At 43.4% G+C, this 24,344-nt stretch overlaps 1 protein-coding gene across 8 annotated transcripts in view; it reads right to left on the bottom strand.

Moving 5' to 3' along the window:
- LOC140650456 (probable global transcription activator SNF2L2) overlaps positions 1–24,344 on the bottom strand; it is a 180,946-nt gene that overhangs the window by 69,125 nt on the left and 87,477 nt on the right. For all 8 annotated transcript variants that reach the window (XM_072858700.1, XM_072858698.1, XM_072858701.1 and 5 more), the window contains 6 exons: positions 24,059–24,145; positions 23,126–23,172; positions 14,713–14,879; positions 13,714–13,877; positions 8,181–8,408; positions 819–896 (listed from right to left, as the gene is read on the bottom strand). In XM_072858700.1, coding sequence (XP_072714801.1) covers positions 819–896; positions 8,181–8,408; positions 13,714–13,877; positions 14,713–14,879; positions 23,126–23,172; positions 24,059–24,145 — 771 coding nt within the window. The remainder of the gene's footprint in view (positions 1–818; positions 897–8,180; positions 8,409–13,713; positions 13,878–14,712; positions 14,880–23,125; positions 23,173–24,058; positions 24,146–24,344) is intronic.

Here is a 24,344-nt window from a genome sequence, read left to right as displayed (position 1 = left end):
ACTCAGCAGGGATTTCTGCATTTTGTTTGTCATGTGAGGATGCTGTTCTCTGTTTACATTCTTTCCTTTTCCCAGATGAACAATGTGAGTAAATGAAGCCTTTCCCTCCCACAATAATAATCCAACATTTGAATCACAGAAGGATAACACCTTTAGCAAAACAAAAGTGTTAAAAAGGCTAGAGAAGATATACTACTGTCCTGGTATTGGCTGGGATAGAATTAATTTTCTTCCTAGTAGCTGGTATAGTGCTGTGTTTGGGATTTAGGATGAGAATAATGTTGATAACACCCTGATGTTTTAGTTGTTGCTAAGTAACGTTTACGCTGGTCAAGGACTTTTCAGCTTCCCATGCTCTACCAGGTGCACAAGAAGCTGGGAGGGGGCACAGCCAAGATAGTTGATCCAAACTGACCAAAGGGCTATTCCATACCATATGACCTCATGCTCAGTATATAAACTGGGGGGACTCGGCCGGGGGGCAGCAATCGCTGCTTGGGAACTGACTGGGCATTGGTCAGCGGGTGGTGAGCGGTTGCATCACTTGGTTTTTTTTATTTTCCTTGGGTTTTGTTCCTCTCTCTCTTGTTATTTTCCTTTTCATTACATTATTATTATTGTTATTATTATTATTATTATTATTATATTTCAATTATTAAACTGTTCTTATCTCAGCCCACAAGTTTTTTTTATTTGTGCTTTTCTGATTCTCTCCCCCACCTCCCTGGGAGGGGGGAGGGGGAGCGAGCAGCTGTGTGGTGCTTAGTTGCCGACTGGGGTTAAACCACGGCAACTACTTATCATCACAATGCCCTTACCATGAAGAGATCAAACTCCTCTTCACGCCGAGCAATCATCTGATTCAGAGTCTCATCATCAGGAACTTCATCTTCTTCCTATTTAAATAGAAAAAGGCATTAGAAAAATACAAAGCAATGTCCAAAGTGAGGCAACCATTTGCACTGAGCCACTGTTGCACTGATATCTCAAAAGGAGTGTGAAACGCTCAAATGAAAACTAAAAATTTGAAAGTGCCTTGCTGTCCATTGATTCAGAAGTAACACAAAATAGACTTAATCAAACAGACAATTAGGACTTCTTATCACTTTCATATATTGAGAATGAGGAAGTGAGCAAACATGCAACCAGGAAAATTTGGTTCATGTTTTTTTCAGGGTCACAAGCACAGTTAGTTGTCAGCTTGTTTTTCAGTTAAAACATACACATTTCCCTTCTGCTGCTCTACAGCACTCCCCCAGTAATAGCATTCTACGCTATGAGGTCTTTACTGTCAAAGCAGAAGGAAGGAAAACAATCCTGAAAAAAAAATCCCTAGAAACAAAGCCTGCACAATCAATATTTCTGTAGACCACTGTCCACTCACAAAGTGAGATATGAATCATAGAATCATAGAATATCTCGAGTCAGAAGGGACCCATAAGAATCATTGAGTCCAACTCCCTGCTCCTGCAGGACTACCTAAAACTAAACCATATGACTAAGAGCATCATCCAGATGCTCCTTGAACTCTGACAGGCTTGGTGCTGTGGCCACTTCCCTGGGGAGCCTCTTCCAGTGACCAACCACCCTCTCAGTGAAGAACCTTTTCCTAAGGTCCAACCTCAACTTCCCCTGACGCAGCTTCATTCCATTTCCTCGTGCCCTATCGCTGGTCACCAGAGAGAGGAGATCAGCACCTCCCCCTCCGCTGCCCCTCTTGAGGGAAGTTGTAGACTGCGATGAGGTCACCCCTCAGCCTTCTCTTCTCCAAGCTGAACAAACCAAGTGACCTCAGCTGTTCCTCATAAGTCTCACCCTCAAGACCTGTCACCATCTTGGTTGCCCTCCTCTGGACACACTCTAATAGTTTGATGTCCTTCTTATATTGAGGCACCCAAAACTGCACACAGTACTCAAGGTGGGGCTGCACCAGTGCAGTGTAGAGTGGGACAATCACCTCCCTCAACCAGCTAGCTATGCTGTGCTTGATGCACCCCAGAACATGGTTGGCCCTTTTGGCTGCCAGGGCACACTGTTGACTCATATTTAACTTGCCATCAACCCAAACCCCCAGATCTCTTTCCACAGGGCTGCTCTCCAGCCTCTCCTCCCCCAATTTGTACATATAACCAGGATTGCCCTGTCCCAGGTGGAGAATCTGGCACTTGCTCTTGTTAAATTTCATATGGTTGGTGATTGCCCAGCTCTCTAGTCTATCCAGATCTCTCTGTAAGGCCTCTCTACCCTCAAGGGAGTCCACAGCTCCTCCTAGTTTAGTATAATCAGCAAACTTACTTAATGTACATTCGATTCCTGCATCCAGATCATTTATAAAAACATAAAAGAGCACTGGCCCTAAAGTTGAGCCCTGGGGAAGCCCACTGGTAACTGTCTGCCAGCCTGATATAACCCCATTTACTATAACTCTTTGAGCTCAACCCACCAGCCAATTGTTCACCCAATGTATTGTCTAGCTGTATGCTGGACGTTTTGTCCAGAAGGATACTGAGACACAGTATCAAAAGCTTTTCTAAAATCCAAAAAACCCACATCTACTGGCTTCCCTTGGTCAACTAGATGGGAGACCTTGTCATAAAAGGAAATTAAGTTGGTTAAGCAGGACTTTCCCCTCGTGAACCCATGTTGGCTATAACCAGTGACTGCGTTGTCTCTCAAGTATCTTTCAATAACTCCCAGAATAACCTTCTCCATAATTTTACCAGGCACTAAAGTGAGACTGACAGGCCTGTAATTACCAGGGTCTTCCTTCTTACCCTTCTTGAAAATTGGGACAACATTTGCCAGCTCCCAGTCGACTGGGACCTCTCCAGACTCCCAAGGCCATTGAAAAATAATGGAGAGAGGTCCCACGATAACATCGGCCAGCTCTTTCAGTACCCTGGGATGAATCCCATTGGGCCCCATAGACTTATGTGCATCCAGCTGGAGCAGTGAGTCTCAAACAACTTCAGAGTCGGCTGGGAGTTTATCATCCCCCCAGTCACAGTCTTCCAACACAGGGCTCCGGGGGTCCCAGGGCCCATCATCAGTGTTGAAGACAGAGGCGAAGAAGGCATTAAACATCTCTGCTTTGTCTATGTCCCTATTTCTGAGGTGACCGACCCCGTCAAGCAATGGACTAATGTTATCTCTGATTCTCCTTTTGCTATTAACATATTTTAAAAAGCCCTTGTTGTTGTCCTTCACAGTGCCGGCCAGCTTGAACTCTAATTGAGCTTTGGCCGTGTGAATTTTCTCCCTACAGCGGCAAACAGCATCTCTGTAGTCCTCCCGTGTTGCCTGTCCTTGCTTCCAATGTCCGTACACTTTCCTTTTCCACCTAAGTTCTAGAAGAAGATCCCTGCTCAGCCAAGCCAGCCTTCTGCCCCGCTGGCTTGACTTCCGACACTTTGGAATTGCCTGCTCCTGCGCTCTTAAGAGATGGCTCTTAAAAAGTGACCAGCATTCATGGACCCCAATACCTTCAAAAGCAGATTCCCAGGGGACCTTACTAACTAGCTCCTTCACCAGCCTGGAGTCTGCTCTCCCCACATCCAGGGTCGAAGTTTTGCTGGCAGTTTTTCTCCTATCGCCAGCAATTTGAAACTCAACTACTTCGTGGTCACTGTGACCAAGACAGCCACCAATCACCACTTTGCCCACGAGTCTCTCTCTGTTTACAAACAACAAATCTAGGAGGGCACCTTTCCTAGTCGGCTCCCTTAGTACCTGCACCAAGAAGTTATCATCTATCTTCAACGTGCTTCAGGAATTTCCTGGACCTGTTTGTGTCTGCTGTATGATATTCCCAGTTGACGTCTGGGAAGTTAAAATCACCCATAAGGACAAGGGCAGCTGATCTAGAGATATCCCTTAATTTCTTGTAGAATAATTCATTGATGTAATTGTCCTGGCTGGGTGGTCGATAGTAGACTCCCACAACAACATCCGCTTTATTTGCTTTCCCCTTAATCCTTACCCAGAGGCTCTCAACCATGTCATCGCCAACTGCAAACACCATACAATCCAACCCCTCTCTTACATACAGTGCCACCCCCACCGCCTCGCCTGCCCTGCCTATCCCTCCTGAAGAGCCTATAACTGTCCATCACGGCACACCAGTCACAGGACTCATCCCACCAGGTTTTGCTTATGCCAATGATGTCGTAGCTCTGGGACTGAGCCAAAGCTTCTAGCTCCTCTTGTTTATTCCTCATGCTGTGCACATTAGTATAAAGACATTTCAAATGTGCTCCAGTGTACTCAGCACATCATGGAGCAGACCGAAGGACCTCGCTAGCACACCGTCCCTCAAACACTGGCGTGCCATCCCATGGCTTATCACTAGCGAGCCTGGTTTTTATCCCTTTCCCCTTCAAATCTAGTTTAAAGCTCTTTCAATGAGCCCTGCTAACTCCTGCACAAGGATCCTTTTCCCCCTTTGAGACAGGTGTACCCCATCTGTCGCCAGCAAGCCTGGTGTCATGTAGACCGACCCATGATCAAAAAACCCAAAATTCTGCCGGTGACACCAGTCACGGAGCCAGGTATTGATCAGCTGGGCCTTCCTGTTTCTTCCAACAACATTCCCTGCAACTGGAAGGATAAAGGAAAACACTACTTGTGCTCCTGATCCCTTAACCAGTCGTCTTCAAGGCCCTGAAGTCTCTTTTGATTGCCCTTGGACTTTTATTGCAACTTCATCGCTGCCTACATGAAAAAGCAATAATGGATAATAATCCAAGGGCTGTACCAGGGTAGGAAGCTTTCTCGTAACATCTTTAACCCGGGCCCCAGGGAGGCAGCAGACTTCCCTAAGAAGTGGGTCTGGTGAAGATCCGTCTTTTTGACAAAAAGTTATTTCATAAAATCAAAAACATTCATTGGCAAAATAAACCAAAACTCTAGGATTCAGCTGAAAACATAAATGTTGAAGAGCTACGGTGCCCATTTTTAACATGATCAGGCTCCATAATGCTCAGTTCCTCTCTCCAAATACAGCAACTATTTTGAAAGTACATGGCATTTTAAATTTCATAACAGGACAGGTAAATCAAAGCTACAAACTTTAGTGTGGTTCCCACATAAAAACCTTAAAACATTTACTGAATCTGTGTCACAGTATATTGTAAACCTACAGTTAAGGGTTTTACATGACAATAAATGTTTTGTACTCACTAAAATGGAGGTGGAGTAGAATGCAGTATATAGTACCTCAAAATTAACTTCCTACAGTCTTTTATTTTCAAAATAATCAAAAGAAGCCTGCATCTATATCTATACATCCCATTTTCCCTCCATTGGTAAGATTTCTGCACTTCAAGAAAAAAAGTATGATTACCACTTCAGCTCTCACTAAATACTCATGTAATTTGTAATTCAAACATGAAATAAGCAGTTGGAAAAGTGATAGTGTTCTGACACAGTGTTCTGGTGGCATAAGCTCTGGAACTGTTGGTTCCCCTCCCCACCAATATTTCATACATTCAATATTTGGAAAAAGCTAGCTGTTCTTTTTTTAAAAAAACTCATTACATATTTTGTGGGCGTGCATATACTTGAACGCGTGTGTGTATGGGAAGAAATGAAAATAAGAAGTGGAGTGGAATAGAAGAAATTTGAGAGTTAAAAAAAACCACCGACCCTAAATGAAAATGAAAAAACGAATGAACGAAAATGAATGAATTTAATGAAAAAATCACATGCATAAAAAGCCTTCATTAAGTAAACTATTAAAAACTGCCCCCAAAATCCTGCAAAAGAATACAAGAAGTCCAAAATATTTGGATTCTGGACTAGTGAAACTCTCTCTCTTCCTCTCAATGTGTGTGCATTTACTATCATCTTGAATTACTCAATAATACTTTTTCCTTCAATTTTATCATATTTTTCTCTAAACCCAGAAATGTGCAGAGCTAGAAGAGAGAAAGCATGTGTAATTTTTAATGTAGTCTACTAAAAAATGCAAGTGAAAATTGTGAGAAGTATACAACAAATAATACTGATGCAACATATCACATATTAAGCTAAGTTTTAACTGATGACATCTTCAGTACCCTCTTTGGGAGCATTCCTAGAATGCATTTTCAGAGAGGTTCCAATCCTACAAAAAGGCATGTTTGTAACTGAATGATAGGGAGCAGCAACATTGCTTTTAATATATGTCACACTGGAAAGAATTGTATGAACATCTGAAGTAATAGTACAAATCAAACCTGTATCACAGTGAATATAAAAAATGTATTAGCTTTGTTATTTCACAGTTTTAACTGCTTTCAATACAATAGATTTAATGACTACTGAAGGAATTTCTTTTAATATGGAAAGATTCTGGCAGATATTCACAAAAATTTTGCTTAAATTTTATTAAAAGTAGTTAAGTATTTTGAAAGCCTAAAATAAAGAATTACAGATGACAAAACCTTTCAATAACCTAAGACAACTCATTAAGCCACAGAAATTATATCAGGATCTGGCAGTTATTCTGTTTAAGCTGAGGTGTGTGTTATGCATGCAAAAATACTGTTATCTTAATTAAGATAGTTAATTGTTTTGCTGAATTGTTTGGAGGCGATATGAAAATTAGACTCCTTTAAAGAATCACAGAATCACAGAATAGTTGAGGTTGGAAGGGACCTCTGGAGACTGTCTAGTCCAACACCCACCCCCACCCCCCACCCCCCAAACAGGGTCAACTAGAGCAGGTTCCTCAGGGCCACATCCAGTTGGGTTTTAATATCTCCAAGGACGGAGACTCCACAACCTCTCTGGGCAACCTGTTCTAGTGTTTGACCACCCTCACAGTAAAAAGAGGGGTTTTTTTCCTTATGTTTAAACAGAATTTCCTGTATTTTAGTTTGTGCCCATTGCCTGTTGTCCTGTCACTGAGAAGAGTCTGGCTCCATTTTCTTTACTTCCTCCCATCAGGTATTTACACACATTGATAAGATCCTCCCCGCCCCCGAGCCTTCTCTTCTCCAGGCTAAACAATCTCAGCTCTCTCAGCCTCTTCCTTATGTCAGATGCTCCAATCCCTTAATTATCTTAGTGGGCCTTTATTGGACTCGCTCTAGTATGTCCATTTCTTTCTTGTAGTTGGGAGCCCAGAACTGGACACAGTACTCCAGATGTGGTCACATCAGTGCTGAGTAGATACTTGGTATAGGCTCAGTTGACTCTGATGCCTCCCTTGACGGAGCTTGTTCCTCCTCAATTGTTCCCAGGGCACTATACCTGTTCTGTAATTGCAGATCTGCAGGCAGAGAAGGAGTCTTCCTTCTGTTGCCAGAAGTCACAAGCTTCAGGTCTTCCCTGACATGGGAGTCTCCATCTACTGGTCTTAGGATCACATGATAATTTGGGTTGGAAGGGTCCTCAGTAGGTTATCTAGTCCAACCTCCTCCTCAAAGCAGGGTCAGCTATGAGATTGGACCAGGTTGCTCAGGGTTTTATGCTCCTCTGAGCACAGCCTCTAAATGTACCTCCTTTGCATCATTTGCAAGCTTTTGCCTCTGCAGGGTCTCTGAAGACCATCTCCTGCCCATCCTCCCCCATGCTACACAGCTGTATTGGGAGCCTTGCAGAAGACATTGTATTTGAGGAGTTAGGGATCTTGAACAGGCTGTCTGCTCTATTGGGGCTTGTACTTAGGGTTTGAGAAGCCCGTACGTTATTAATATAATCTGTAACTTACAATATATCTTTGGTAAAGGTAAACTGTATGTGGATCAAGGGGTGGAATGTAGAGATCCTGACCGAGAAACCGTTGCACATTTAGGAGTTAGTGATCCACATAACAGCTAATGGAAGTAGGCCCAGGCCTGTGCTGCGCTGCACGTACAGCATGGCTTTCAGGCCTGTGTTGTGCTGCACAAATTCCTTGGCCACAGGATAAACTCAGATAGCTCGTTGTAACAGAGGAGCCTGCAGACAGCTCCCACTTGGTACCTGCGACTACGCCACCTGCATGGCCTCGCCTTTATCTAACAGTGCAGCAACAAGTTCTCATGAGAATATCCTTTAGGAATAGAGTTGTTTTCTTGTAAGGAAACCGTAAAATAGCTTGCAGTCTCAAGCAGTCCCAAGCTGCACTCAAACTGCGCTCTCGCCTACCAGTTATACAGCTGCTTCCCAAGCACCAACTGAAACATCTTCTCTTTGATTGTTTTTAACTGCCTTACCTCATTTTCTTCTTCATGTTCTAATATAGCCTGTAGAAAAGCCCTCCGCTCATGGCTTGAAGATTTCTGATCAAACATTCCAGCCTGAATAACTTTTTGATCTACATTCAGTTTATACTTTGCAGCAGCGAGTATCTTCTCCTCCACACTGTTCACAGTGCACAGTCGCAGGACTCGAACCTCATTCTGCTGACCAATTCGATGAGCTCGGTCTTGGGCCTGCAAGTCCTATTAGGCAAAGAATATGGAATGATGCATAACGTAACTGTGCTACACAAATCACTCCCTGCTTAAAGGACACTGTAATGTTGGGTTTTATTAGCATAACAAAAAGAAGTGCTCAAGCTACAGCCCACCACAATTCATCTAGCTCATTCCTGATTATCCTCCTTCTTGGGAGTTCATCAGACCCAGGCAGGCAAACTGGAGGGAAAAAAATATGTGCATGCTCTGTACAATGTGAATGCAGTAAGCCTAACACTTCTTGAAAGCATGTGCAGTAAGTGACCAAGATAGGCCACAGTATGTAATTCTTCTCTGCCGCTCAGAGTTCATGGCCTTTCAGGCCAGAAAGGAACCCTGAAGTAAAGCAACTCTCTAGTCCAGGTACAAGAACAGAGGCAACAATATAACTAGGTATATATTATAAAGTCCAGATATAAACCTGTGTATATCTAAAGCAAAACACTATTTCTGAATATCTTAAATGCGTTAGTAATTTAAGATGTATTGGGTCTGGCTAGAATAGAGTTAACTTTCTTCATACCAGCCTGTTGGGGGCTTGTCTGGGATGGTGCTGTGATACAGATTTGTCACCAAAAGAGTGTTGATAACGCAGCAATGTTTTGGCTATTGCTGAACAGTGCTTGCACAGCGTCAAGGCCTTCTCTGTTTCTCACTCTGCCCCCCCAGGGAGTAGGCTGAGGGTGGGCAAGGAGTTGGGAGGGGACACAGACGAGACAGCTGACCTGAATTGGCCAAAGGGATATTCCATGCCATATAACGTCATGTTCAGCAATAAAAACTGGGCAGAGTGTGTGTGTGTGTGTGTGTGTGTGGTGGGGGGAGGGGGGGGAGGCATGTATATGTGTGTTGGCTTCCAAGGTAGAACAGAACAGAACAGAACAGTTCAGTTGGAAGGGACCTACAACGATCATCCAAACTGCCTGACCACTTCAGGGCTGACCAAAAATTAAAGCATCTTAAGGGCATCATCCAAATGCCTCTTAAACACTGACAGGCATGGGGCATCGACCACCTCTCTAGGAAGCTTGTTCCAGTGTTTGACCACCCTCTCGGTAAAGAAATGCTTCCTGATGTCCAGTCCGAACCTCCCTTGACTGAACCGTTCCCACGCGTCCTGTCACAGGATACCAGGGAGAAGAGATCAGCACCTCCCTCTCCACTTCCCCTCCTCAGGAAGCTGTAGAGAGCAATGAAGTCGCCCCTCAGCCTCCTTCTCTCCAAACTAGACAAACCCAGAGTCCTTAGCCGCTCCTCATAGGACATGCCTTCCAGCCCTTTCACCAGCTTTGTTGCCCTCCTCTGGATGCATTCAAGGACCTTCACATCTGGTTGCCTGCCAAATGTAGCCCAGAACTGCACACAGTACTCAAGGTGAGGCCGCACCAATGCTAAATACAGCGGGATAATCACCTCTTTTGACTGGCTGGTTATGCTGTGTTTCATGCACCCCAGGATGCAGTTTGCCCTCTTGGCTGTCAGGGCACGCTGCTGACTCCTATTGAGCCTGCTGTCAACCAGCACCCTTTCTGCAGGGCTGCTCTCCAGCCACTCCTCTCCCAGTCTATACTTGTGTCCAGCATTACTCCGTCCCAGGTGCAGAATCCGGCATTTGTTCTTGTTAAATTTCATGTCACTGATGATTGCCCAATGCTCCAATCTATCCAGAACCCTCTGCAAGGCCTCTCGTCCCTCAAGAGAGTCAACAGCACCTCCCAGTTTAGTATCGTCAGCAAACTTGCTAAGGGTGCATTCAACTCCTGCATCCAGATCATTGATAAAAATATTGAACAGAACTGGCCCTAGGATTGAGCCCTGAGGAACACCGCTGGTGACTGGTTGCCTGCCAGATGTAGCCCCATTCAATACAACCCTTTGAGCCCTGCCCTTCAGCCAGTTCTTCACCCAGCACACCGTGTACCTGCTCATCTCCCAGTTGGACAACTTGTCCAGAAGGATGCTGTGAGGGACAGTATCAAAAGCCTTACTAAAATCCAGAAAAACTACATCCACCACCTTCCCTTCATCCACTAGGTGAGTGACCTTATCATAGAAGGATATTAAATTAGCTAAAGAGGACTTTCCCTTTGTGAACCCATGTTGACTGTGCCTGATGATTGCATTGTCCTTTAAATGCCTTTCAATAGCACCCAGCATGATTTTTCCGGGTACTGAGTTTAGACTAACAGGTCTGTAGTTTCCTGGGTCTTCCCTCGCACCCTTCTTGTAAATTGGAATAACATTGGCTAGCTTCCAGTTAGCAGGGACCTCGCCAGACTCCCAAGACCTTTGGTAGATGATCGAGAGGGGTGCTGCTGTAACATTCGCTAGCTCCTTCAGTACTCTAGGGTGAATCCCATCAGGCCCCATGGACTTGTGAACATTCAGCTGATACAACTGGTCCCTTACAATTTCAGCGCCCACAAATGGAAAGTCACTGTTCCCGCAGTCATGGTCCTCCGACTCAGGGGACCGGGCAGCCCAAGGTCTATCATCGATATTAAAGACTGAGGCAAAAAAAGCATTGAATGCCTCTGCCTTTTTCTTTGTCCCTATTAGTCAGGTGACCATCTTCATCAAGTATCGGTCCAATGTTTTCCTTGGACCTCCTCTTACTATTAACATACATAAAAAAGCCTTTCTTGTTGTCTGACACAACACTGGCCAGTTTCAACTCTAGTTGAGCTTTAGCCTTTCCTGTCTTCTCCCTGCATATGTGAACCACAGCTCTGTACTCTTCCTGCAAAGCCTGACCTCGCTTCCAGAGATCATACAGTTTCTTTTTCTGCCCGAGTTCCAAGAGGAGTTCCCTGTTCAGTCCAGCTGGTCTTCTGCCCCGCTTGCTTGACTTGCGACACAATGGGATGGCCTGCTCCTGTGCTTCTAAAAGGTGGTTCTTAAAAACCGACCAGCTCTCGTGGATTCCTCAGCCCTCAAAAGCAGATTCCCAGGGGACGCTGCTAAGTAGCTCCCTGAGTAGCTTAAAGTTTGCTCTCTTGAAATGCAGGGTAGCAACTCTGCTGTCCTTTTTTCTCATTACACCAAAAATTTTAAACTCAACCATTTCATGATCACTGTGGCCAAGACAGCCACCTACCGTCACATCTGCCACAAGTCCATCTCTAGTCACAAATAGCAAATCTAGGAGGGCATCTTTCCTAGTTGGCTCACTGAGTACTTGTGACAAGAAGTTTTCTTCCACAAACTTCAGGAATTTCCCAGGCTTGCTTGTCACAGCAGTATGGTATTCCCAGTTGATGTCTGGGAAGTTGAAATCTCCCATAGGGACAAGGGCTACCAATCTAGAGATTTCTCCTAATTGCCTATAGAATAACTCATCAGCGCTAACATCCTGGCTGGGCGATCAATAGTAGACACCCACAACGACATCTGCTTTGTTTTCCATCACCCTAATCCTCACCCAGAGGCTCTCAACCACGTCATCCCCAACTGTAAGGGCTGTACAATCAAACCTCTCCCTTACATACAGTGCAACTCCTCCACTTCGCCTGCCCTGCCTATCCCTCCTGAAAAGCCTGTAGCCCTCCATCCCAGCACTCCAATCGCAGGACTCATTCCACCAAGTCTCACTAATACCAATGACATCATGGCTCTGGGAACGGAGCAATGCTTCCAGTTCATCCTGTTTGCTTCTCATACTGCGTGCATTGGTGTACAGGCATTTCAGATGTGCTCCTAAGCCCTCAGTGCTCTCTGGAGCAGAGTAAATGCTCCCATTAGCATTGCCAGCCTCAGGCGATGCCATGCCAACCCTTGGTTTACCTTTGGCAATCCTCTTGGTATCCCCTTCCCCCACTGATTCTAGTTTAAAGCCCTCTCAATCAGTCCTGCCAGCTTACGAGCAAAGATGTGTTTCCCCCATCGGGTCAGGTGGATCCCGTCAGGCCCCAGCATACCTTGTGCCTTGAAGACTCTTCCATGGTTATAGAACCCAAAGTTCTGGCAGAGGCACCAGTCCTGGAGCCAGGTATTGATGTCTTGGGCACGCCTGTTTCTTCCAATGTCTCTTTTATATCTTTCCTTCACTTCTTAAACTGTCTTTATCTCAACCCAGGACTTTTCACCCTTTTGGCCTTCTGATTCTCTCCCCCATTCCGCTAAGGGGCTAGGAAGCAAGCGACTGTGTGGGTGCTTAGCTGCTGGCTGGGGTCAACCCACCACCATGTGGGGCACCAAAAAGGACTGTGGTGGGTTGACCCCGGGCAACGGCCAAGCACCCACACAGCCACTCGCTCACTCCCCTCTCCCGTGGGATGGGGAGAAAATAGAAGGAAAGTGAGAAGAATGATTGATTGAAATAAAGACCGTTTAATAAGTGAAGCAAAATCTGTGCGTGCAAGTAAAGCAAAGGAAGGAATTTATTTACTATGTCCTTTTGGCAGGCAGATGTCCAGCCACTTCCTGGAAAGCAGGACCTCAGCACACATAACGGTTCCTTGGGAAGACAAACGCCATGACCACAAACGTCCCCGCTTCCTCCTCCTTTCCTTGAGCTTTTATTGCTGAGCGCAACATCATATGGTATGGAATATCCCTTTGGTCACTCTGGGTCAGCTCTCCCAGCTGTGCCCCCTCCCAGCTTCTTGCCCACCCCCAGTCTACTCATTGGTGGGGCAGAGTAGGAAAAATCAAAAGCCTCGCGGCTGTGCAAGCACTGTTCGGCAACAGCCAAAACACTGGCGCGTGCATTATCAACACTGGCTTGGTCACAAATCCAAAATACAGCACCATATGGGCTGCTATGAAGAAAATTAACTCCATCCCAGCCAGACCCAGTACAGACTCTAGTCCAGGTACAAGAACAGAGGCAACAATATAGCTGGATATATATAAAATATAATCTAGCTATAGACCTGTGTATCTAAAGCAAATCACTATTCCTGAGAATCTTAAATGCATTAGTAATCTTAGAAATTATTTAATCTGCTGCATGAGCTTTTAACTTTGAATGGAGAGCCATTTATTAGTGCCTTATGATTAAAGGGTGAACAAAGTTATACCAATGAAACAGAAAATGCAGACTGTAAGACTCTAACTTTGAGGATTCCCTGACACTCAGAAAAACTATATACGCAGACGCAGTATCACTTTACCGATTTAAAACAAAACACTACTTGATTGTAGCAGTTTGCCTTACCAATTCTTCTCAAAGCAGCATTTTATGATATACTTTCATTTCACTGTCAATCTTCCCAAATTAAAACACAAAGCCTAAAAAAGCACAAACAATTATTTCCATATTACATGAAGATAATTAAATAAAAATAACCTGATGAGGATTCCAATCACTATCAAAGATTATAACAGTGTCAGCAGCCTGGAGGTTCAAGCCCAGCCCTCCTGCCCTTGTACTCAGCAAGAAGATGAAGTACTGTGAGCCAGGTTCATTAAACTTCTTCAGCAGGGCAGCTCGATCCTCCGATTTTGTTGTACCTGAGAAGAAATTAAAAAAGAAATAAAAAGAAACCCTATGACAAAGATCTTCTACTGAAATAATTTAAAAGCAATCTTAGTTGTTTAAGGCACGTGTGGAAGGGAAATTTTAGCTCACTTGTTCTTTGCCATCTCAGCTATATTTTCTATAATATAGACAACAAACACTAACCATGGATGTTTCAGCCAACTGTCTATAGCACTTGGGAGGAGGGTTCCCAAACTTTTATCTTTTAAGTAGGCTTGACATTTCAAAAGGGGACTTTGAAAAGATGCAACTATCTGTTTGACAACGTTTTATGACTGACAAGTTTCAATAGATGATATACACACGCAAAATGGAGCTTCAGTTTTGATTAAGGCCTTATGAACACTCACAGAATCTAAATATTTTAAAAACTATATGTGTACACAAACATAGATTTATTAACATTTCACTATTGGCCTTAAAAATCAAGATTAATATCAAGGGAACAAAAATTCTTAAAAGATCACATTCAAAACACAATGGTATCAATAGGGGAGGAAGAGAAAGCAGAGAATTCAACCATGGTAAAAGGCCTACACAAAGCTCTAAGTAACAACTAAGCACTGTACACATTGGCAACAAGGTGAATTTCCTGTACTTTGACAATCAGTTTTTACTGATCAGCTTGATCTGACCCTCTGCTTGTTTTATCTTTTACATCTCTGCCTGTAGCTGAAGACAGACAGAAGTTTGATATTTTTATTCAGATGTCCATACACATATAGTACAGAGGAGGAAGTTTTTCTACTACATAGTCAAATTGCTGAACCAGAAAAACACTCCCAAATGTATTTTCATTCAGCTTACCATCAAGACGTAAGTAAAGGAAATTTCGAAATGCAAAATAGTCCTCCATAATGGTCATGAGTGATGTCATTTGACAGAAAAGAAGCACACGATGGTTAGTGGCTCGCAACTTAGGTAAAATACGATCAAGTAGTTCAAATTTCCCTGAGGCCCGATAAAGCTCAGCTCTGTTTAAGAGGAAAAAACACAATAAATGCCACGATAAGCCTGCTTTTAGAAGAGTTTTTAATAATGCATTCTAATTACAATTGTGTCATATCATGGTAATGGATAGATTCCTTTACTCAAAGGAAAACAAAACTGATAGCACTTTTCTCTCTTTAAAACTGTTTATGATGTTGATTAAAATAAGAAAAAAGCCCACATGAATTGCATCTCTGTATTTATTTGTTAGGAAAGGGTTCCTCCCACCAAATATAAGAATTCTGTGGACTCTCAAGCACATCAAATATCTTCCTTTATGAGCCCAGTATTTTTTTTTCATTATTTCTCAAAACAAGCATTATTTCTGAAGTACATAAGCATTTTATTGGTTTAGATGCTCTCCCACAGGATCTGCTTGCAATCAGCATCTACTGGAGCCACAAGTTATATTCATCAAGTGTATGTTAGAATTGATTACTTTTCCACTCACTACTGTGCATGTGAAAGCAAAGGAGTACAGACCAGACTAGTTTATATACAGAAACAATGGGAAAAGTTTGATAGTAGATATATTATTTTATTGTATACACTTATAACTGTCTTGAACTATCTTTATTTGCTCTTATTACTAATCTTCTGTCTTCTGTGCTATCAAGATGAGTTGCAAAACAGACTGAGCACTAGGTTTGTACACAAAGATGTTTAAGCCAAAAATCAAAAAGAGAATAACAAAGGTGGCTAAATGAGTAGGACAACCATATAGTTTAGAAAATCAAATTACACATAACTCTCCTCTAACTCTAAATCCATAGACTTAAAATAGAATTCATCATTAGTAACTGTATACTCAGTCTACAAGATACAAGGTCTTCTGAGATGTATACATGTATAATTGCTATGCAAAAGGCCAAACTATTTGAGAGACAGATGGTCTTGTATACCAATAAAGAAAAAAAGACATTGCTGACACTTAAACAGGAAGGGAGCCATGTGGAGGATACACAAAACCTCCTCTATCCCTTGCTCAGATTAAGATGGAAACCATTTATAGCCAGTAGGACAGAAGCATTGAGAACAAATTTAAATCTATTTAATTTTTTTATCTAAGCAATGGAAAAAGTGCTAACATAACTTTAATTTGGAATAAATTAAAAAGGAAGAGTAGAAGAGGGAGAGAGTGAGAGAAATGAAACCCCCTACTGAAATCCCTAAAGAGTCTCCACAATAAATTTCAGATAGTGTCTTTGTTGTTTTAAAAAAAAGGAAGGGAGGGAGGGAGGCAGGCAGGCAAGCAGGCAGGAAGGATAGGCAGGAGGGAAGGCAGGCAGGCAGGCATTGGTTTGTCTCATGAAGACAGGATTTATTATTCAGTATATTGACATGCAGTGTGATAATCATCTTTCCCTATTTTCCCGAGACAGAGGGGCAGAAAAGCTTCACATAACACTTTTAATACCAGCATCTTTTGGTTCAGGTATGGATCCTGTGCCTCTCCGTCCTCCTATAAAAGGGCATAGAGGACAAAGGAATCAGGATTCTCCTTCAGGTCCCTCCCAAACTGAAGTCCATGCTAATGAAATACTGATGAGAAGATGAGATATATCACAGGGCTGCTGTGGTTGTCTGCTGGGATTTGCCCCTGATCAGCAAATCATCTGGACATGAATAGTCTTCCATGCTCTTAAATACTCTTCCATTACATCATGTCACTCAGAACTTTTTGATAGTGAGGAAAGTCCCTGGGTAGAGCATCCTGTTACCACCTAGATTTCACTGAGAATCTGAAATATCTTCTTTGATGAGGGAAGGGGAGATTCCTAATGATGAATCCAACAGATGGAAATCTGTAAACAGTCTTGAGCTTGGAGACAATGGAATGATGGAGTCAAGTGTTATAAATAATTTAGGATGATATATGCACTTGGATTTTAGGATAGGAAAAACACACTTCCTTCTTGTACAGAATGAGAATAAAATATCAAAACATTCTGTTAACCCTGAAATATCTTCTGTAACTTCTAAATAAGATCATTGCCATGTGCAGACTCTAATGACTGATCCTTGAAATGGACATAGTAGATGTGGAATGAGGCAGTATCTCTTGTCCTTCCACTGGGTGTCACTAAGAACAGTCTGGCTCCATCTTCTTTACTCCTCCTATGAGGTATTTAGACACTTTGATAAGATCCCCTCCATAGCCCTCTCTTCTCCAAGATAAACAGTCCCAGCTCTAAGCTTCTCCTCATATGACAGATGCTCTTGTGGAAGCAAAACAGTTAATGCCTCATAGGCCTTTGCAGGCCTCACTAGTTAAGAAACATTTGCAGCTAATGGTCTCACCAGTCAGCAAGATTTCATTAACAGAGGAGTGAATTATTCGTAAAAGGATATACTGTCTAGACCCTCCTAATCTGAAGAATTCCAATCACTGTTGATATTTACCATATTCTGCTTATCTGACACAGTTTTGGTGAAGAACCTGGTTGTATAACCTAAAAGGTATATAAACTCTGTAACTGCCCCATTTGCACAGGGTTCCTATCAGCAGAGTCTCTCACTCTGCTGCTTTGTGTTCTCTCCTATAGCTATAGTAATAAACTGCTTCTGTTCTGACCTGATCAAAATTGTAATTCCAGTTATTCCATGACACTCCAAACCCTTAGTCATTTTTGTGGCCCTTTGCTGGACTCACTCCAGTATCCCCGTGTCTGTCTTGTACTGGGGAGCCCAGAACCGGATACAGTGCCTGAGATGTGGCCTCAGCAGTGCTGAGTAGAGAGGAAGGATCTCCCCCCTCGACCTGCTGGCAATGCTCTTCCTAATGCAGCCCAGGATACTGTTGGCCTTCTTTGCCATGAGGGTGCATTGGTGGCTCATGGTCGGATTCTTGTCCACTAGGACCCTCAGGTCCTTTTCTGCAGAGCTGCTTTCCAGCTGGTCAGCCCCCAGCCTATTCCATACCAGGTGCAGGACATGGCATTTCCCTTTGTTGAACTGCCTATTTCTCCATCCTGTTGAGGTCCCTCTGAATGTCAGCACAACCACCTGGTGTATCAGCTACTCCTCCCAATTCTCTATCATCTGCAGACTTGCTGAGAGTACACTCTGTCCCAAGATCCAGGTCAGAAAATAAGAGGTTAAACAGTATGGGCCCCCAGTATTGACCCCTGGGGGACACCACTAGTGAATGGCCTCCAGCTGGACTTCATGCCTTTTGCTGTTGATATACCTGCAGAAGCCTTTCTTGTTGCCCCTCCCATCCCTCTCCAGATTCAAATCTAGATGGGCTTTGGCTTTCCTAACTGCATCCCTGTATGCTCGGACAGTGTCTCTATATTCCTCCTGGGTCACCTGTCCCTGCTTCCACCTCCTGTATGCTTCCTTTTTATGTGTGAATTTACTCAGGAGCTCCTTGTGCATCCATACTTCCTGCCACCTGTGCTTGACTTGCTGCATGTTGGGATGGACCATTCTTGAGCTGGGAGAAGGTGATCCCTGAATATCAACCAGCTCTCCTGGACCCCCTCTGGTTTCTAGGACTGTCTCCCATGGGATTCTTCCAAGCAGATCCCTGAAAAAGCCAAAGTTTGCTTTCCTGAAGTCTAGGGTTATGATCCTGCTATTTGCCTTGTTCCCTCCTCTCAGGATCCTGAACTCCACCATCTCATGGTCAATACAGTCAAGAATGCCCCAACCAGTCCTTCCTTGTTTGGAGGTATTCAGGTCCAGCAGAGTGCCTCCCCTCATTGGCTCCTTGATCACTTGTGTCAGGAAGTGATCACCAAAACACTCCATAAACCTCCTGGATTGCTTATGCCCTACTGTCTTGTCCTTCCAGCAGATACCGGGGTGGTTAAAGTTCCCCATGACAACCAGGGCCTGCAAATATGAAGCTTCTTCCAGATGTATGAAGAAGGCCTCATCTACTTCTTCCTGATCAGGTGGTCTATAGCAGATGCCCACCACAATGTCACCCACATTGATCTGCCCTCTAATCCTAACCCATAAGCTCCTGACTGGCACATCATCCATCCCTAGGCAGAGCTCCATGCATTCTGGCTGCTGTCTCATATAAAGGACAGTTCCCCCTCCTTGCCTTCCCAGCCTATCCTTCCTAAAGAGCTCATATCCATCCATGGCAGCACTCCAGTCGTGTGAGCTATCCCAGCACATCTCCGTGATCCCAATGAGATCGTAGCCCTGCAGCTGCACAGAGACCTCTAATTCTTCCTGTTTGTTCCCCATGCTGCATGCATTAGTGTACAGGCACTTCAGAGAGGCACGCAGTCATGCTGATTTCCCAGGAGAAGGGTGAGAGCTTCCCCCACAATACTGTCCTCCTGGCACTTCCTTATTTGTGTACATGCGCTTGGGGTGGGCTCCCTTGTGTCCTGTTTTGTTCATTTTGAGGTCTCTCCTGTCCACACCACCTTGCACCCTCTGCTTACCAAGCCAGTCCACCACTTTCTCACTTGACTGTGGGTTGTCCTCTCCCTCCCCTGTCATTCCTAGTTTAAAGCTCTCCTCATCAGGTTGGCCAGCCTGTTGGCAAAGATGGTTTTGCCCCACTTGGTCAGGTGGATCCTGTCTTTCCCTATCAGTCCTTTATCCTCAGAGGGTCCTGTGGTCATTAAAGCCAAATCCCTATCAGCAACACCAGCTGTGCTGCCAGTTGTTGATCCCCAGGATCCATCCATGCCTCCTCAAGCCCTTCCCCTTCATCAATATGATCAAGTAGAAAACCACCTGGGCCCCCATACCTTTGACCCTCATCCCCAGATTCATGTAGCCACTCTTGATATACTCAAGGTTTCCCCTGGCAGTATCATCAGTGCACACGTGGAAGAGCAGCAGAGGGTAATACTCTGAGGGCCAGACAAGCATCAACAGTCTCTCAGTTCCAGATCCGAGCCCCCAGCAAGCAGCAAACCTCCCTAGAGAGTAGGTAGGAGTCATCCACTACTATCACTTGCTGCTTCCTCCTGATGCTGCTGCATGGTTCAGTCTCAGCTGGCTCCAATGTTTCCTCAGACAGAGCTTCCAGTCCCTCATCTGCTACCAGGGCACTGCACCTATTCTGTAGTTGCAGATCTGCAGGTGGAGCAGGAGCCTTCCTCCTGTTGCCAGAAATCACAAGCTTCTAGGCTTCACTATCATGGGAGCCTCCATTTGCCACCTCAATGAGTACAGACTCTGGTTGCTCTTTCTGTGCAGGTAGGGGTTCAGGCTCTTGTTTCTTCGGGGTGTTGGAGAAGATCCTTTCTGTCTCTTTTTTCATCATCCTTATTGCTGCGCATTGATATTGACATACTGGAGCAAGTCCAGAGGTGGGCCACCAAGATGCTCAGGGGACTGGAGCACATGACAGAAGAAAAGGTTGAGAGAGCTGGATTTGTTCAGTCTAGATAAGAGAAGGCTCAGAGAAACCTTACTGCTTGTCTATAACTGCCTAATGGGAGGATACAGTGAAGACTCTTCTCAGAGCTGCACAGTAATAGGACAAGAGGCAATGGATACAAGCTGGAACACGGGAAATTCTGATAAGATATTAGGAAAAATATTTTTTACCATCAGGGTGGTCAAATACTAGAACTGGTTGCCCACTGAGGCTGTATAATCTGCATCCTTGGAGGTGTTCAAGACTTGACTGGACAAGTCCTTGAGCAACCTAACCTGCTTTGCATAGGGGTTAGACCAGGTGACTTCCAGAGTTCTCTTCCAACCTAAATTATTCTATGATTCTAACCTTTTTTAACATGCTCTTTATCAAAAACATATATGTCAAGAGAACCTGTAAGCAAATGAGCCAGGACTTGCTGCCAAGAGACCTTTAAAGTCTAATAGTTCTTTATGGAAATTACTGACATAGCCTTTGAACAATTAAGAACTGGGTAAAAGTATCACTGAAGTGTCAGTTTAAACATTTTATGTAAATATAATGTGTTGCTGGATTATAAGAATTGTGTTAAAGGTTACACAGAAAGTTTCTGAAAAGCAAAATATTAGTAGTTTAGTAGTAAACTTAAAATTTTGTTATGACAAGGTTCATTTAAATTGCTGGAAAAAAAATTTGAGTGAACAGATGCCAATAATCTAATTGCAAGTATAATAAGAAAACATACCCCCCATAAAATCAGAGGTAGATTAAGGCTAACTGGAAATCATTCCTAACCCAATACTTGAATGAGCCACAATAACAGGAATTTAAATGCTTTCTGTTAGAGAAAATTTGCTAATTTTTCCATAATTTGAAAGGGAATAAAAAAATAAGAGGAGATAAATTAAAACTGAGAACTGGTACTGTAACAAATAATAATAAATCACAGTTATGAAAACACCAGGGACCTCTGTAAGGAAGTTTTGATAATCATGGAGTCATAGAACAGCCCAGGTTGGAAGGGACCTTGAAAGATCATCTGGTCCAACCTTTCATGGGAAAGGGAGCCTAGATGAGATTAGCACCCTGTCCAATTGCATCTTGAAAACCTCCAGTGATGGGGACTCTACCCCATCCACTGAATGACTGTTCTTACTGTAAAAAATTTCTTTCTTATGTCAAGATGAAACCTCTCCCGGTGCAACTTGTACCTGTTGCCCCTTGTCTTCTCCATGTGACATAATGTCTCATGCCATTGCAGTTGTGCAAAGGTGTCAATCTTGTCCCTAATTTAGCAAGGACTAGCATACAGTTATCAATAAATAAACAAGAATCCTGCATGTGACCACCATAATTCTTCCTTATGTGATGGGAAAGAAAAAAGAAAAAATACTCTTGTTACAACAGGAATAAAAGCTTTCTGAAGAACCAGCAATCATTTCTACCATGTTCAGTCATTGCCCAAGGACTGGAAGTTTTGTGAAAGAAAGGATCACAGAATCACACAGAATCGTATAGGTTGGAAAAGACCTTTAAGATCATCGAGTCCAACCATAAACCTAATGCTACCAAGACCATCACTACACCATGTCCCTAAGCACCTCATCCAAACGTCTTTTAAATACCTCCAGGGATGGCGACTCAACCACTTCCCTGGGAAGCCTGTTCCAATGCTTGATAACCCTTTCAGTGAAGTAACATTTCCTAATATCCAGTCTAAACCTCCCCTGGCGCAACTTGAGGCCATTTCCTCTTGTCCTATCACTTGTTACCTGGGAGAAGAAACCGACCCCCACCTCTCGACAACCTCCTTTCAGGTAGTTGTAGAGAGCAATAAGGTCTCCCCTCAGCCTCCTTTTCTCCAGGCTAAACAACCCCAGTTCCCTCAGCCGCTCCTCATCAGACTTCTGCTCTAGACCCTTCACCAGCTTCGTTGCCCTTCTCTGGACACGCTCCAGCACCTCAATGTCTCTCTTGTAGTGAGGGGCCCAAAACCGAACACAGTATTCAAGGTGCGGCCTCACTAGTGCCGAGTACAGGGGCACGATCACTTCCCTAGTCCTGCTGGCCACACTATTCCTGATACAAGCCAGGATGCCATTGGCTTTCTTGGCCACCTGGGCACACTGCTGGCTCATATTCAGGCGGCTGTCAACCAACACTCCCAGGTCCTTCTCTGCTGGGCAGCTTTCCAGCCACTCTTCCCCAAGCCTGTAGCGTTGCATGGGGTTGTTGTGGCCCAAGTGCAGGACCTGGCACTTAGCCTTGTTGAACCTCATACAATTGGCCTCGGCCCATCAATCCAGCCTGTCCAGGTCCCTCTGTAGAGCCTTCCTACCCTCAAGCAGATCAACACTCCCGCACAACTTGGTGTCATCTGCAAACTTACTGAGGGTGCACTCGATCCCTTCGTCCAGATCATTGATAAAGATATTATATCCTATATCTTGGTATGATGTTAATGAAAATAATGAAAATCCATCTTCAAAATTCTCCTAACCATTCTCTGCTTTAGCCAAATTATTCTTTTCAAAGACTACTTTAAATCAGATAAAAACTTTCTTGCTTTGACATTAGTCACTCAGCAGGGCTTCAGCATCAGTCAAGGACAAGACTGGAGTCCAGAAGATTCCAATTACCATCCAGCTATAAAAGCAAGTTTAAACTGCCATTTTGGAGAGGAAACATCCCTTGAAGTAAGAAGCAGTCCCTTAGGCTGGGGGACTATGGGAAGAGTTTTAAGCTGGTTAGGCTCCTTCTAAAGCATGTTATTTCTATAGCTGATTAGATTTATCTTAGAAACTGCTTAGTTTTTGAGAACGTATAGCTTTTGGAAACAAGATATGATACAATAGTTTCATTGCAGCATATATGAAGAAGATAAAGATTTACCCATTGATGACACCATTTGAGTAGCCTAAATGTTCAGCGAAGGATTCCTGCAGAATTATAAGCAATAAACAGAACATTAGACACAGTCTATACAGTGGCCAAAATTATGCATCCCTATATCAAGAAATTATATGAATGGGGTTTGAGTCCCATTACACTCATGCCCTTTGAATTTGCCTTGTGGCACAAGTACTCTAATGTTTTCCTGCTACTGCTTTATTTAAAATGCATGGCTTGTAGGAATAATTTCCCTCTGTATGCTTTTTACCAGATTACAAATACAGTAGAACCTAATTAATTTGCACTGATTACTAGGAGACCCATTTGCAAAATACTGAATTTCATGAGTTAATAAGCAAGTGAGCAAACAATTAAAAACACAATAATACACCACAGGAGATACTTGTTCATTTCTTTGTATATTGTAGCTACATTTCAGTTAGCTTTAGCTCAGTAATGAGAAATGCTACACAGTAAACAAATCTTTGCTGAAAAAAAGGAGGGGTATGGAGGGGGAGCAGTTTTTGATAGATATTCTAAAGGATTAGTAGTCTGCTAGATAACAAGGTTCTACTATATGTTCTACTATATGGCATTTTAAACTGATATCTCTATTTTAAAATTTAGTTTTATTTTAAGCACAGGTAGTGGCAAGTTGATATGGAATATCTTAAACTCAGAAAACTATGTTTTTTAAAGATAGTGCCTCAAAAAGAACAAATGCTGTAAAAGTGAATTTAAGACTGCGGATAAAAATCTGGTGACTGCTCCATTTCTTCACTTATACAAAGGAATGGAATGAGTGTTTCCCAAATGCATTCTTTCCAGCACAAGTGTTGTTGCCAAAGATGTTCCCTCCCGCGCTAGCAGTTTTTGACTATGTTAGCCACCTGAATAAAAAAAGGCCCCCAAAATCAAACATGACAGACTTACCTCAATATGTTGAAACATATACGGGTGATTGCATATCTTTCTCAATTGCATGATTGTGTTCATAAGAGTTTTTGCCCCACCTTTTCCCTAGGGAAGCAAACAACACAAATCGTATTATGAAACCCATTTCCTAGCTTGTTAATGAAACTTTTGAAACTCAGTTTCAAAAGGAGAGATAAAAATACTTCTACCCCAAAGCAGAACACCATATCATCATGAAATAAAAATATTTGAAGCTGTGAAATAAGGTGCAGTTATCCAGCTGCTCAAATTAAAATATCATGAG

This window comes from Ciconia boyciana, chromosome 4, assembly GCF_034638445.1.
Source record: "Ciconia boyciana chromosome 4, ASM3463844v1, whole genome shotgun sequence".
NCBI lineage: Eukaryota > Metazoa > Chordata > Aves > Ciconiiformes > Ciconiidae > Ciconia > Ciconia boyciana.
This window is presented reverse-complemented; position numbering and strand designations above follow the sequence as displayed.